The 14,602-nt window shown below is 47.3% G+C and overlaps 1 protein-coding gene across 2 annotated transcripts in view; it reads right to left on the bottom strand.

The window, feature by feature from the left end:
* Positions 8,267 to 14,602, bottom strand: part of BEND3 (BEN domain containing 3) — a 33,667-nt gene continuing 27,331 nt past the window's right edge. For both annotated transcript variants that reach the window (XM_018053103.1, XM_005684604.3), the window contains exon 4: positions 8,267 to 14,208. In XM_018053103.1, coding sequence (XP_017908592.1) covers positions 11,959 to 14,208 — 2,250 coding nt within the window. In that variant the 3' untranslated portion in view covers positions 8,267 to 11,958. The remainder of the gene's footprint in view (positions 14,209 to 14,602) is intronic.

The raw sequence follows: 14,602 nt of genomic DNA, 5'->3' as shown, positions 1-14,602 counted from the left end.
CTTGGTCATACTCTGGCCTTAACCTCTCTTGAGCTTCAGCTTCCTCACAGGTCATAAGGGGATTGGCATACTAATTTCCTTACCTTGTCGAGTCTTCTAAAGAGGAAGAAAGTTAAAATGTGTTGTGTGAGACCGGATGAGCTGACAGTATTAATAGCTAGAAAGCAGCAAGGGCCATTTGAAAGGTTTTTTTCACTCTGTTGGTAATTAAGTCCTTCAGCTTAGCTGGTGGGATTTGACCCATTGCAGGCTTCTCTGTTTTTGAAAATCAAAATAAGAAAAAAGACGTCTGGTGGTAGAGAATGTTGATTTGGTCATAGCAAGTGTCAAAAACTGATCTCTCATAGTTCTCTATAGCACAAGGGACTTGGAACATATTTATGAAACAGCAGAAACAAAAGCAATTCATAAAGATTTATGGAACTCTTGCAGCCTACTCTAAGATAGCTGCTTCATAATGCCAACTTGGCAAGGCCTCCTCTGAAAATGTGACCAACATGATGAAAAGATATGGATGTTTCTAATGCAGTGCATCTCAACCCAATGTGATTCTGCCCCCTGGGAACATCTGGCAATGCCTGGAGATATTTTTGTCTGTCACAACTGAGGGGGTAGGATGGGTATCTAGTGGGTAGAGACCAGTGCTACTAAATATCCTATAGCGTACAGATAGTCTCCAGACCTCAAATGTCAATGGTGCTGAGGCTGAGATATCCTGCTCTAATGAGGTGACAAGGAAGAATTTTTACTCCAATAGATCTGGCTTTCACAGCCATCAGAAAAAAAAAAATAATAAAAGGTACTCCAAATCAGAAGGGAAGAGGTAAAATTGTCACTATATGCAGATGACATGATACTCTATAGAATACCCTAACACTTCAAACATACAACTGATATATGAATTCAACAAGGCAGTAGTGAAGTTAAAACATACCCTCACACCATACACAAAAAGAGAATGCCTTAAAGACTTGAATATAAGACATGTAAGACACCATAGAACTCCTAGAAGAGAGTATAGGCAAAACATTCTCTGACATAATCATACCAATGTTTTCTCAATAGAAATAAAAGCAAAAATGAAAGGGACCTAATCAAACTTATAAGCTTTTGCAACCTTACAAGCAAAGGAATCCATAAAATGAAAAGACAACCTCCAGAATGGGAGACAATATTTGCAAATGATATGACTGACAAGGGCTTAATTCTCAAACAGCTCATGCAACTCAATAAAAAAACATTCAGCCAAAAAATGGGCAGAAGACCTAAACAGGTATTCCTCCAAAGACACAGATGGTCAACTGGCATGTGAAGAGATGCTCAAAACTGCTAATTATTAGGGAAATGCAAATCAAAACTACAATGGGATACCACCTCACACAGGTCAGAACGGCTATCATCAAAAAGACTACAAGTTACAAATGCTGGAGAGGGTGTGGAGAGATGGAAACCCTCCAACACTGTTGGTGGAAATGTAAATTGGTACAACTGCTATGGAAAACAGTATAGAGGTTCCTTAAAAAACTAGAGTTACCATATGATCCAGCAATCCCACTCCTGGGGATATATCCAGAAAAGACAACTAATTCGGAAAGATACATGGACCCCTAAGTTCAAAGCAGCACTATTTACAATAGCCAATCCATGGAAACAACAACTCAAGTGCCTATCAACAGATGAACAAATAAAGAGGTGGTATATATAAAAAAAGAATAGAATATTGCCGTTTGCAGCAACATGGATGGACCTAGAGATTATCATACTATATGAAGAGAAAAATACTATATAATTTATATGTGGAATCTAAGAAATAATACAAATGAACTCATTTACAAAACAGAAACAGACTCACAGATATAGAAAACAAACTTATGGTTACCAAAGAGGGGAATAAATGAAGAGTATGGGATTAACAGATATGCTCTACTATATATAAAATAACAAGGATTTACTGAATAGCACAGGAAATATATTCATATCTTGTATAATGGGAGAGAACCTGAAAAAGTGTGTGTATGTGTTTGTGTATACACACATATATAGATCCAAATCAATTTGGTGCACACCAGAAACTAACATAATATTGTAAATCAACTATACTTCAATGTAAAAATAGAACAAAAATTTAAAAATAGGTCTGGCTTTCCCAGCAAAGTCTGAAAATGCTTCTAGTGCATGTTTGCAGTTTTTTAAAGATGAACAATCTAAAATTATGACTATTTTTGTAGAGACCCACCTAGCCTTTTTACCAGTAATGGTTAATCCTTTCAAAGAAAGAGCTCTCCTCTGGGAAATGTGATGCTAATTGCATTTCTCTGACAAATAGCATTTACCACCTTTCATGGAAAATTATATAGATGGCTGGGCAATAGTTTCATCATCATTATTTTTCTTTTTTAGCATTTTGGGGATAAAAGTAGACATTTGTGGAGAAATTTTTAGGTCATAGTTTATTTGATCAGTAATGATTAGGAGAGGTAGAAAATTCCATTTTTCAAGAAACAAAAAAGAAAACAGATTTCCTTCAGGAAGGTGGTACATGTTCTATAAACTTTCTTACAGAGTGTGCAACGTATAGGAGGCAAATAAAATGACGCTCTACTAAAGCCCTGCCTTATCTTGGTTGTATATATTTTGGTTTTCTAAAAGTTACTGCCAAAATTATCAGTCAGCTTATTGACCATCTTGAGACATTAGAAACTCCATCCAGCAGACCGCAAAAAGCAGAACGTGAACATCTCCCAAACTGCTTTCATGAGTCACAGCATTGGCTTAAAAATCAGCCACGGTGGGAGGAATTTCACCTTGGCAGTCAGCAAACACCATGAACCAGGACTGATTTTTTTTTCCCTTGGAGAGCCAACTGTCACACATTTACCAACACACCCCTGGGTGGAATGGAGAGGTGCACCTATAAGAATTTCCACTGGGAGACGCTGGGGCACCAGTCCCCCCGCTCCAAGTTCTTTCAAGTTACTGTTTCTCTTCTCTTGTTCTCCCATGTCTTCGTCCCTTACCTTAGCCAATCATTCGGATGTGTTTAATTCATATCTTTTTGTTTGCATTCTTGTGAAATGTGCTTTGTTGTTTTGTACACATACATTTATAGTTTCATAAGTGACACTGCTGTATATTTCATCTTGGGTCTTACTTTCTTCACTCAGATCCATCCATGGCTCTCTAGGTGCAGATGATCTATCGCTTCTCGCTCCGCTGCTGCCTAATAAATACCGTTGTGCATCCACTACATTTTGCCCACCCACTCTCCCAGTGACATTCTCCCACCTGACTCCCTTCACTGCAAAAAACACAGCGCTGCTTCTTCTCCAGGACATCTGCACCAGGCTGCCCTCTCAACAGCGACACCCAAAGTGACTAAAGACGCATAGCCTCACTGAGCCCCTGGCATGACCCAGCGTTCTGATTTCTGCTAGTCTACTTATGAGTGTGAAAAAGATGTATGAATAGTCTGATATACACTCTTCTTAAGAGTGCTTCTACCTTTTGGTACCTGCTACTGCCCCAATGTGTGCTTAGCATTTCTCTGAGGGCTCTGAAATTGGACAAAACTCTCTGAGACTGCCACTCCTTTTCCTCAAAGATACACTTGCTGGCCCTTTTTTTTTTTTTCAAGTTTTTTTTGTTTTGTTTTGTTCATTATTGGTTAACAGATCAGGTACATCAAAAGAAGAATGGTGAAAGTCAACAATTTTGCAAGATCCTGAGGACACGGATCACTCACAATGCACTTGATTCCCTTGTAGAGATGTCAACTGCATTCAATGGAACTCTGATCCTGGGACTTTTTTCTTAAACCTAGGGAGACCTTCCCCAAGGCAGACAAGTGAAAGCCTAAAGACCGCAGTCAGAGTAGAATAGCATGTATCTAAAATGGGCAAGTTCTGTTTAGAGATCTGTACTGGTAAAGCCCATTTATGGAACCCCACTCAGAGGGCTTACTTAGATACTTCCCCACAGAATGTGTAGGGAATTTTCTTTAGGATTGTAGGAGAAAATCCCTTAACTTTTGATTCTGACATAAGAGAAAAGTGAGGCTACAATAATAGCAGCCAACTCTTTGGATTCAAGAAAATAGTATTAATTACATGAAGCCAAGGTAGGCACCACCATATGCTGAAGTATATGCCTTGTCATGCCTGACACTGTGCCTGCACTGAGATTTCAGCTAATCGGATACAGCGGGGAGATCTGTCGGAAATAGCAGGATACGTAGCAACTCTGTTTCAGCTCTGAGAGCCAGGAGAGTCAGGAACCTGCATTCCGGTAGGTATGCCTCCTGCCATGGTCTCAGCTGTCTACACGGGGCAGAGCCAAGGTCCTCAGTCTGCTTATACCCATGTGCATCTTGAAAATCAACTGAAGCCAAGAGACATTACATTTTGTGCTGTTAACGTTCAGAACCTTCTCCTCCAAGCTTAAACAGGCTTCTTACCTATCAACGAATGAGACTTGTTAGAATCATGGCACTGTGCTCAGGAGATAGTAGGTGTTACAAATATTTTTGCTAAATGAATGAACTTCTTTTAGAGGTAGAGATGATTCTTTACTGCATTCCTTGTTCGCTTTCCTGTGGCACTGAGAGGTTTCCCAAGTCCGACCCTGACTGGGGCAGATCCAGAAGCTCAGAGACTGTGAACAGTCAGCAAAACCCCAAGTTAAATGATAGGGGACCACCAGGTAGACAGACAAACAGATTTACTCTGCACAGCTACACAAGTGGCAGCATGGAATTCAAGAGCACAAACTTTGGAGTCAGCCTGGCCATCATTAGAGGCCCCCGGCTCTGCCAGCCATGTGACTTTGACCAAATTACTTAATCTCTAAAAGCATCCCCATCTGTAGGGTGGGGAATACAAATATCTATCCCACAGGGTTTCTGTGAGGAATAAATGAAATAACGTATGTCTCATCCCTAGCACATTCCTGACCCACTGCAGGAGCTCACGAAATGGGAGCTCTTATGGAAAACAGAACTCCCTGTAATTTAGGGCCCCCCCCACCCCGCCCCATCACTTCTGAATACACAGCTGTCACACTGCAGGAGACTCTGAAGGAGAAGCTATGGCATTCCACATTCTCAACCTCTGTCAAAGACATGGTTAACCATCTGGACTACACACTTTAGAAGGATGAACAAATTCCCACTCCTTAAAATAAAGTCAACGGTCAGGATTCCCTCTGTAGAAGTGTTCTGGCACCAGCCACCATATTTGGCCTGATGCTGAAACATTTGTAAAGCTGCCTCTTCCCACTGACCTGAAAGCTACATGATGGCAAGGTGACTCGAACACCAGCAGAGGAGGGCAGCCTTACTGGGCAGAGGAGGCAGAGTTCAACACGATTGTATCAGAACTGAGTATTCCCCTCCCTACTCAGAACAGGTGAAGGGTTTCTTCTTTTCTTATTGACCCAAGGGCAATTCAGTGAAAACAAAGTCCTCCAGTCCCAGACTGCTTCTGCAGCTTCATGAAACTCCTCCTCCTCTAGTTCCACCCTCCACTGGCCTCCGTCAACTGTTTCCTAAGAGGTTCTTCTCACACCCCAAAGCTTATTTGCATGCTGAACTTTTCACCTAATTAATTCCTCATTCTCAAATCTAGGCTAGCCATCCAGTTCCTTGGGGAAGTTTTCCCTGATGACTCCACCAAGGACCATCCCCCTGGTTTCATAGTATTAAGGACCCCCTCATTAATAAACTTATAGTTTGTAATTTTTAAAAAGTCAATTTTATTTGAACACAACAGGAAACCACTTATTTCAGCTCAGATCTAGCTCTACTAAGTGCTAAGCTTTCCATTTCTGGGATGTACACAGTGTATTTTTTGAAGTTACATGTTTCTGCAGCCTCTGGACATCAGCACCTGGCACCATCTCATTGTCGGTGGGGGGGCGGGGGGGGCGCGGCACTTAGAAATGCAGATTCTCAGGCCCCATTGTGAGAATTCAGGTTCCAACAGTCAAAACCTCTGGCAGATGGGGCCCCATGACCTGGTTAAACATGCAGTCTGGTGGGTCTGCCCCTTAATGAATGCCGATGGAGTCCCACCCAGATCCCCTTTGCTGGCACACCCACCCTCTCTGTTGAGGGCCAACTAACCACTCACAATGGCCCTTCTGGAACACTGCCCTTGGCAAAGGGAGCCACCCTGCCAGGCCAACTACCCCTTTCCCTGGAGGAGACCTCAATGACCAACTGGTGCCTTTGCTTCACCTGGTACTAATTCTGCAAAGCAGTTCATGTTCTAGGGCGTCACTGCGGATATCAGTGAGGCTGGACTGCAGAGACCACACTCCTGCTTATGGCCTTCCCTGGCCCTGTTCTGCTTCTTTCGCACCTTTTCTCCTGGGAGCAGGTCCTCAATCAACAGCACAAGAACCCTAGTCTCAGACTCTGTTCCTAAGGAATCCGATCCACGGCAATTACTTTCACAATCTCAAAAAATTTACTCTTACCAGAACATGTCTGTCCACAAATGGCCACAATTATTTCAGCCAGGGCAATTTGAGAACCAGCACTTATACCTAAGATCAGACAAACTGAGTTTCAGGTCTGAATCTGTGTTTTTTATTGCATGCGGCTCAGGGGGTGTTTAGTTCCTGAGACAGTGCGGTGCACAAGGCAGCCTCTAATCTTGGCATCACGGTTTGTTTGGACCTTCTTTTTGCTTCCTCACCACAAAACGGAAATAACATTGCCCAACACACGGAGTTTTTAAAAGAATTAAATGAGATGGTACACATACTGTTCAGGGTCTTAGCTTTCTTAACAGGCTTAATTAGGGAACTTACCTCACAGGGCTTCTGAGATCTTCAACCAGCTATGATCCAGGAGAAACTCTCAGCAGTGTGCCTGGCATGTTGTATACACTCAGGTAGGCCCAACATTGCCATCCAAGCAAGTGGGTGATGGATGTTCGTGTCTTTCCCATCACTGGTTTGGGGATTTTAGATTTCTCTGGAAGCTCTTAAAGTGTCCACTGCATCTCACCATTCCAATAATCAGAATAATCTGGTATGGGATTCTTATTTCTGAGAACTGGCTTTTACAGGTAAGCCCACTGAAATTCTCTATTATTGTTATTTGCAAGACAGCAGCAGCAAAGAGCTCAGCTTTTTATTGAGCCTCTCTCTAAAGAGGTTTAGTCAAAAAGGCCAAAGCCCCAGGTGATCATCACACTCCTCAGATTCCTGTTTTCACTTCCTTCTCCTCAGCTGGGGCAGGAGGGGTGGAGGGGCGAGACCTCCTGCGGGGCAGGTCCCCCAGCCCCCACACCGCAGATGAGGCACCCAATGTTGACACTGGCCAGCGCCTCTGCAAACAAGCCTGGCCAGAAGGGCTCACCGTTTACACGCCGCTCTAATGAGGGCATTGACTGTACCCTCAGTGACGGTCACCTCACCCACCTCACCGCTCCCGTGAAGGCTGAAGGCGAACAGATGCCAGTGAGCTCAGTGGACGGAGGCCACACTGTGGACGGGGGCTGCCGCCCGCCGTGTTACGCGTGGATGGACCGAGCACCTTAGTGGCAGCTGAGGAAACGGACTTTTTTTTTTTTGGTCGAAAACAAAGATACATACGGCCAGAAAGGCTCTAAGGTATCTCGCCTTCAAGTCTTGTTTCAACTTGCCTACGGAGTAAATCGGGCTCCAGTCCCGACCGGCCCTGACCTGCGCACGGCCGCCCGCACAGGTGTGCGCGCTCTGGGCCGAGTGCTTGCTCGCTCCAATCACAGGCCACGACGCACTTTACACCACGTGACCCCAGGTCTAAAAAAATGTTTGATGGCTTGATATTTACTGCGAAATATTATTTAATGATTTATAATTCGCCAATGATGCAAGAGAAAAACATGCATCCCTTTGTTATCAGTTAATAATAGGTTTGCCTTGAGGAACTAAATCCCTCTTAATCCCAAGTGGAAAAGAGTGAACTGAAACTCCTCCACTTTGGCAGCAGGGCGGGTGTGGCAGCCGACCAGGGAAGGGAAGGTCAGCTGCGCCTCTACTGCAGGACTGGGAAGCGGTTTGTGTGAGAAATGTGCTAGGGCTCATTTGGTGACGTCTGTCACTCAGCTGTGACAGACTGCACCGCAACACCCAGAGTGTGGAAGCCCAAGAAACCGTGGTGCCCCGAGTGGCCCTGCCCTCCCCTGGGAAGGGGTGGTGAAGCCCCAGGCAAAGACAAATAGACCCATACCTTCTGAGAGACCTCTGCCCTAAGAAAATAAGATGTTAGGAGACCGTATTTTTATAACATTTTATATAACTCATAAAACAGTGCTTGTATAAAAATTCACACAGTTGCTAGAGAGCATACAATTTCCAAAAAATGTCCTGGGTTTTTGTTACATTCAGTTTTCTAAGGGTGCACTCAAATCAATGGTAAAATGCAGACATTATGCAATGTTTCATTATCTTTGGTAAAACTATTCTCATTATTTTGTCTCCTCACAGTATTAACTCTGATATCCACTTTGCGCAGGGTCTGCTATCACTAGGATGTCAGAAAAACATTAAGGCTGGATCTACAAGAGACAAGTATCTCTGAATGACATTAAGAGTCCCTTGGCCCAGGGGCCCCCACTTCTTTCTTGGCCCTATAGCATGTGAGACCTTAGTTCCCTGACCAGGGACAGAAACCATGCCCCCTGCAGTGGAAGCAGGGAGCGGTAACCACTGGCCCACCAGGAAGTCCCACCACTTCACAGCATCTCTCTCCATGGTGAGGCAGGGTTAAGAGCTCAATGGCCTCTAATCTGAGGTCTTGAGACCCTCCTCCTCAATCAGGCAAGAAGTAAACATTTGGGGCAAAGGTGGAAAATGAAGCCATGTCTGCAGGAACCCAAGTGGCCATACTATGGTGTGGTCAGGCCAGTGACTCTTAGCATTTAAACAGTTAATCTGCTTACCACTAAGTAGATCCCATTGGTTGGTTGATGATTGCTGCTGTGGTACCCCCTCCCACCAAACTTAAAAAGCAAGGAAGGGTGGGGTCCAACACTGAGGGGGAGGGGCACACTAACACCCATGACATTGGGCACAACTTTATTCCCTGTCAAACCTGTGTTGTCATGTAGACACAGCCAAAGTGAACGGAAGCAGGATTAGAACACTTAGTACATTCATGACTATTTTCGTACATTCTTTTAAAACTCACTAACAGAAAAAGAAGGGACACTACCACCTATTGTGACGTGCTATTTTACTCAACATCAGAATGTGTCTGTGCTACTTCTGGATGTGAGGGAGAAAAAATTCCCCAAACACAAACAAGTATTAACAAAAATCAAAAAATTTAGATGGGGAGGGAGTAGGGGTTTTGCCAACAGATTTTATGGAAAACATGAAATTTTGAAAAAAATTTAGGCATTTTATAATTCTATTGCTTCATGTAAAAAAAAAAAAAAAAAAGCCCCTGAAGCCCACCTGTATGGCTGCAGGCTGAGGACACCACACAGACAGACACAGGACCTGTAGGCGGTTCCTGGTGAGTCAGTCCAGAGAGACAAGATACAGCTCACACAGAGAGCGTCCGCCTCTCTTCACTGGAAGGGACTCTAAGATTTGGAGGAAGAAGCCCCATACAGGAAAGGTATTAAAGAAACCATCAAAACACAGTTTCCAAAGACTGAACATGCTCTAGGTTGGAAAGAGATATATTTAATTCCTAGAACCTGGTGATGTCTCTATTGTGGGTAGACGGGATGATTAAAAAAAAATTATTAAATGATTGTGCTTCTGAAGTTGCAGGGTCACATTCCACCCTCTAGAAAGCAGGGCAATTTTCGCATGGCTTGGAATCCTCTTGGATACATCCTAGAGACCAGAACAAATTCCACAGCACCCTCCCACCTGCAGTATCAGTGAGGGAGAGAGTGCCACTGCCATCTTTGGGTGTGTGTGCACGCACATGCACGCAGGCATGCATTGGTGTGCTGGAGAGACTAAGGCATAGAGAAGGGCCCAGGAGAGGGGGAAGTGAGTCTCCGGCTGCTCCAGTCCTCCTCCTTTCCAGGCACAAAGAGGTTGAGCTTGTTATTCATGTCGGTCCCCTTCATCTCACTTCAGTTTTTTACTAAGAAATGTGTGTACACATGTATGTGGGTGGGTGGGAAAGAGTCATTAAGTCCCTGTGTGTTTCCAAGTTGTAATAATTTAGGTCCACAGTTACAACTGAAATAATCTGTAAATGACATTTAAAAGCAAATTTACTAAAGTTAGATCGGCAACTTCACACTGCTTAGAATCCTGTCATTTAAAAAAAAATGGCCACAAGTGCAGGCAAAGTTCCATCATACAGTCACTAAAGCTGAAGTCCTTATCCGTATGAAGAGAATTCACAGATTGTTTCTATTATTTCTGCATTTTAAGGTAGCAAAATATTAAGCCATTAGGTTATTAAATTAACATTCCACAAGGGTTTTATGACTACCCTGTGTGATTCAATTTATTTTCTAGCTTTCTGGTATGATGTATTGTGTTGACTGTTCCCTTTCCCTCTTAGGCACTAGCCCCCAAAGTCAGGTAGGTAAAAGTATTGTTTTTACATTAAGGACTTTACCTGTTGGGGAGTTTCCTGGTTGGAATCCTGGAGAGCATGTCACTGGCCTGGAGCAGTGTGACCTTCCCAACCAGGGAAGAGAAAAGAGGTGTCTCATCCTGAGGCCGAGGGACCGGCCAGATGTAGGAGAGCAGGACCTTCTGGGGGCCCAAAGGGAAAGCTCTGAGTGGACCCCGGAAAGGGATATGGGAGCCCTATTTCAGATGGCCTGTGTCCTTCCAACACCAGGTATCCTCAGGCCCAGCCCTAGGGAACAAGGATGTGTACTGACTGGAGGAGCCAACACTGAGGTGTGGTGAAGCCACCATACAGCTCCCAGAACCTGGTTTTTATACAAATACACACATGGAAAGTAAACAGTTCTTGGTGAGCCCAATGGGGCCCATCCTTAGACAAGAAGCCAAATATCCACACACAGTTTTCCAAGGAAATGTGTTTGCCTCTCTAACCAGCATCCTTGTGTAGGAAGGAAAGAGGGCAGTGGAAGGACACAGCTCAAATGAAGACATTGTGAACGTGTTTCCACGTCTATCTACATTCATATCACCATCATCACCATCCAGTGTTCTCGTCTACAGGGTGAGCAACATTCTACTGGCACAGCAGTGTGAGACAGGCCAGGCCAGCCGTCCCCATAGCCCCTTCCTCAGCACCACAGTGGGAGGGAGAGTGCAACTGACCGAGGCCAGAAAGGACATCAAACTACTCCATCCCCTCCACCGCCATCCAAGAGGCGTCCTGACTCTTCCAAAATCCGACGTAGTAATAAAAGATAAGGTCAGTAAAATCTGTCTTTATGCCACCTGAAGCTATCAGCCATCATGCATGAACATGGCACTTCTAAAAATTTCATATATCTGAAACCATCTTAAAAAAAAAATTCCCAGTGACTGAAGTCATCTTACAGTACTTCATCTCAAATATTAAAAAAATTTTTTTTCTGAGTAAAATGGCCTCCACAGAGCCCAGTGATTTACTTAAAAAGGGTTTCTAATTAAAAAAAAAAATTTTTAATAAAAATTGAAGATGTAAAATGTGGGCAGAGGAACAAGAGGGTTGCTTGATTTGTATTTCAAATGGTGAGGGGACTGGGAGGACACTGCCCAGGAGAGGGAACCCTGACTCCTGAGGCCCCTCCGCTCTCGCAGCTCTGCTCTCCCCAGACTCTGGCTGCATCACCAGGAACACAGGACAGAAGTTGAAAGTACAAGAGACCAAATGCGAGGCTTCGTTGTCGTGGCCGTGGCCGGCTGGGCAATCGAGTGTGCAAATGCAGCAGGCCCCGCCCCGCCGATATAAGGTGCGCGGCTGCGGACGCGGCTCGGGCTCGTGGTGGTGGGGGGGGAAGGGGCGAGGCTCAGTGCCCCCGGTACCCCTCACTTCTCCACCTTCTTGGCTTTCTTCAGGATGTCGCATTTCTTTCTGTTGGGGCGGCGGCAGCGTTCGTCGATGCTCGGGATACATTCGTAGTGCCACACCTCCTCCATCTTCTCCACCGGGTACACGGCCTCCACGTAGTGGCGGATGAGCCGCAAGCGTGTAGGGTCCAGCTGCTTCTTGTTGCACGCCCCAGAGTGGTTGTACTGCAGCCGCAGGTTCTCGGTGGTGAAGAGTTCGGGGAAGAGCCTGACGAGCAGCCGGGCGGCGAAGTTGCCCACGGAGAGGCTCTGCTGCACGATCTCGCGCACTTCCTTGTCGGATAGCAGGTACGGCGAAGGCACCGGGAAGTCGGGCGAGGGCACCACCAGCTCGTCCAGGGGGATCTTGCAGAAGTCCTTGCTGCTCCTTTCGGGGGGCAGCGGGGGCCCCTCAAATTCCTCCCGGAATCGCTCGGGGTTGATTGCATAGCTGGCCAGGTCCCTGCACTCAGGGCCCGGAACGTGGACCTTGCGCTGCTGCTGGTAGGAGCGCCTCTGCTCCGTGTCCCGGCGCCGGCAGCGCTCGTCGAGTTTGCCCACGAACTCCAGTGTCCAGACACGGTCATTCTTAGCCCGTGGGTAGAGCAGCTGCACATAGTGGCGGATGAGCTTGATACGGGACGGGTCCAGCTGCTTCTTGCCCAGGGAGCCGCTGCAGTTGTACTGCTTGCGCAGGTTCTCGTGGGTGAAGAGCTCCGGGAACAGGTGCACCAGCAGGCGCGAGGCAAAGTTGCCGATGGACAAGCTGCTCTCGTAGATGCTGCGCAGCTGCTCCTTGCTCAGCAGGCAGTCGGCGCCTGGCACCTCGAAGTCGGGCTGCGGGATCTCCAGCTTGTCGAAGTCGATGGGCACCAGCCAGATCTTCTTGGACCGCCGCCCAGGCCGCTCGCCCTCGAAGCTGTCTTCCACCTTGACCACGGAGATGTCATCGGGCAGGCTGGATGAGTCGTAGCAGTCGTCTCGCGGGGGCTCGCCCTCGCTGCCCGCGTCCAGCCCCAGGCCCTCCAGCTCATCGTTGATGCGCTGGGCACACTGCTGTAGCCAGGCATCCTCCTCCTGCATGTCGGGGAAATAGATCTCTGTGTAGTTGCGGATGATCTGCAGACGCTGCGGGTCCAGCTCCTGCTTGCCGCCATCCCCATAGCAGCTGTACTGCTCGCCCAGCTTCCTGTGGTCGAAGAACTCCGGGAACAGCCGGTGCAACAGGAAGACCGCGAATTCGCCAGGGGATGAGGCCTCGTCCAGAAACTCGGTGAGGTCCTGCGTGTCCACCACATGGTCAGAGGCGATGGTACTGCTGCGGTCCAGGGACAGGGCCTCCTCCTGCTCCTTGCTGTCCAGGAAGTGGCCAGCATCCACCTGGGGCTCGGCCTCGAAGAAGCCAGACACCTGGCCACTGGGCTGGCTGTCCTCCATTTCCCGCTGGGCCCAGAAGCGACTGAAGAAATCGTTGAGCTGAGGCAGGCACTCGGCCTGCCAGACTGCCGTGTCCTTCACCGACGGGTAGTAGACCTCCACGTAGTTCCGGATAAGCTGCAGGTGCAGCGACTCCAGCTTCCGCTTGGCCGCAAAGCCGCAGGCGCCACAGCCCCGGGAGAAGTCCACGTCGCTGAAGAGCTCTGGGAAAAGCTGCACCAGCAGGCGGCAGGCCAGGTCGCCTCCCGACAGGCTCTGGTCCACGATCTGCTTGAGCTCGGCCGCCGTGAGCTGGTACTCGGGCGGCGGCTGGAACTTGGCCACCATCTCAGTGGGGCTCACCTGCTTCTTGATGCGGCTCACCTCCAGGGAGAGCAGGTCCACCTTGCTGTGCAGCTGTGACATGTTGGAGGAGAGCGTGTTGAGCATGTAGAACATCTTCTGGATGAGGAAGTAGATGTTGGGGTCGCTGTCGGTGGCTGCTGCGGGGCCGCCAGTGTCCCGCTTCTGCGTCTCGTTCAGGAGCCGCAGTGGTGAGGGGCTGTTGCTGGGGTTCACCTTCTCCGAGAGCTCATAGGTGTTGAGCATGTCCCCCGCGGGCGGGTTCTTCTTCTCCATGATCTTGTGTGAGATGCCGTACAGAGGCTTCTTGTAGGAAGGTGTGCTCACGTCATGGCCGGGCTCCTCCTCGCCTGGCCACACAGAGCCAAAGTTCTTGCCCCGGCCTGCCGGCTCCCCGTTGCCCTGGCAGGGTGAGCTGTTTTCCCGATTCCGCATGCCTGCTAGGAGTGCCTGGAACACAAAAGGTACATCAGTTGAGGGTTCTGATCTATGTCACACACAGAGGGGCCCAGGTCAACCTCAGGAGCCTATGAGAAAGTGTTTCCCTTGCCTGGGAACAATTATGTGGGTCCAGAAGTGAAGTGAAGTGAAGTTGCTCAGTCATGTCTGACTCTTTGTGACCTCATGGACTGTAGCTACCAGGCTCCTCCGTCCATAGGATTTTCCAGGCAAGAATACAGGAGTGGGTTGCCATTTCCTTCTCTAGCGGAACTTACCGACCCAAGGATCGAACCTGGGTCTCCCGCATTGTAGGCAGACGCTTTACCATCTGAGCCACAAGGGAAGCCACCACTAACACAAACCTGCATCCCAGGGCCAAACTTGCTTGCTCTCCCTAATCCCT

This window comes from Capra hircus, chromosome 9 (assembly GCF_001704415.2).
Source record: "Capra hircus breed San Clemente chromosome 9, ASM170441v1, whole genome shotgun sequence".
Lineage (NCBI taxonomy): Eukaryota > Metazoa > Chordata > Mammalia > Artiodactyla > Bovidae > Capra > Capra hircus.
Note: the sequence above shows the minus strand (reverse complement) of the source record. Positions and strands in the feature narration are given on the sequence as shown.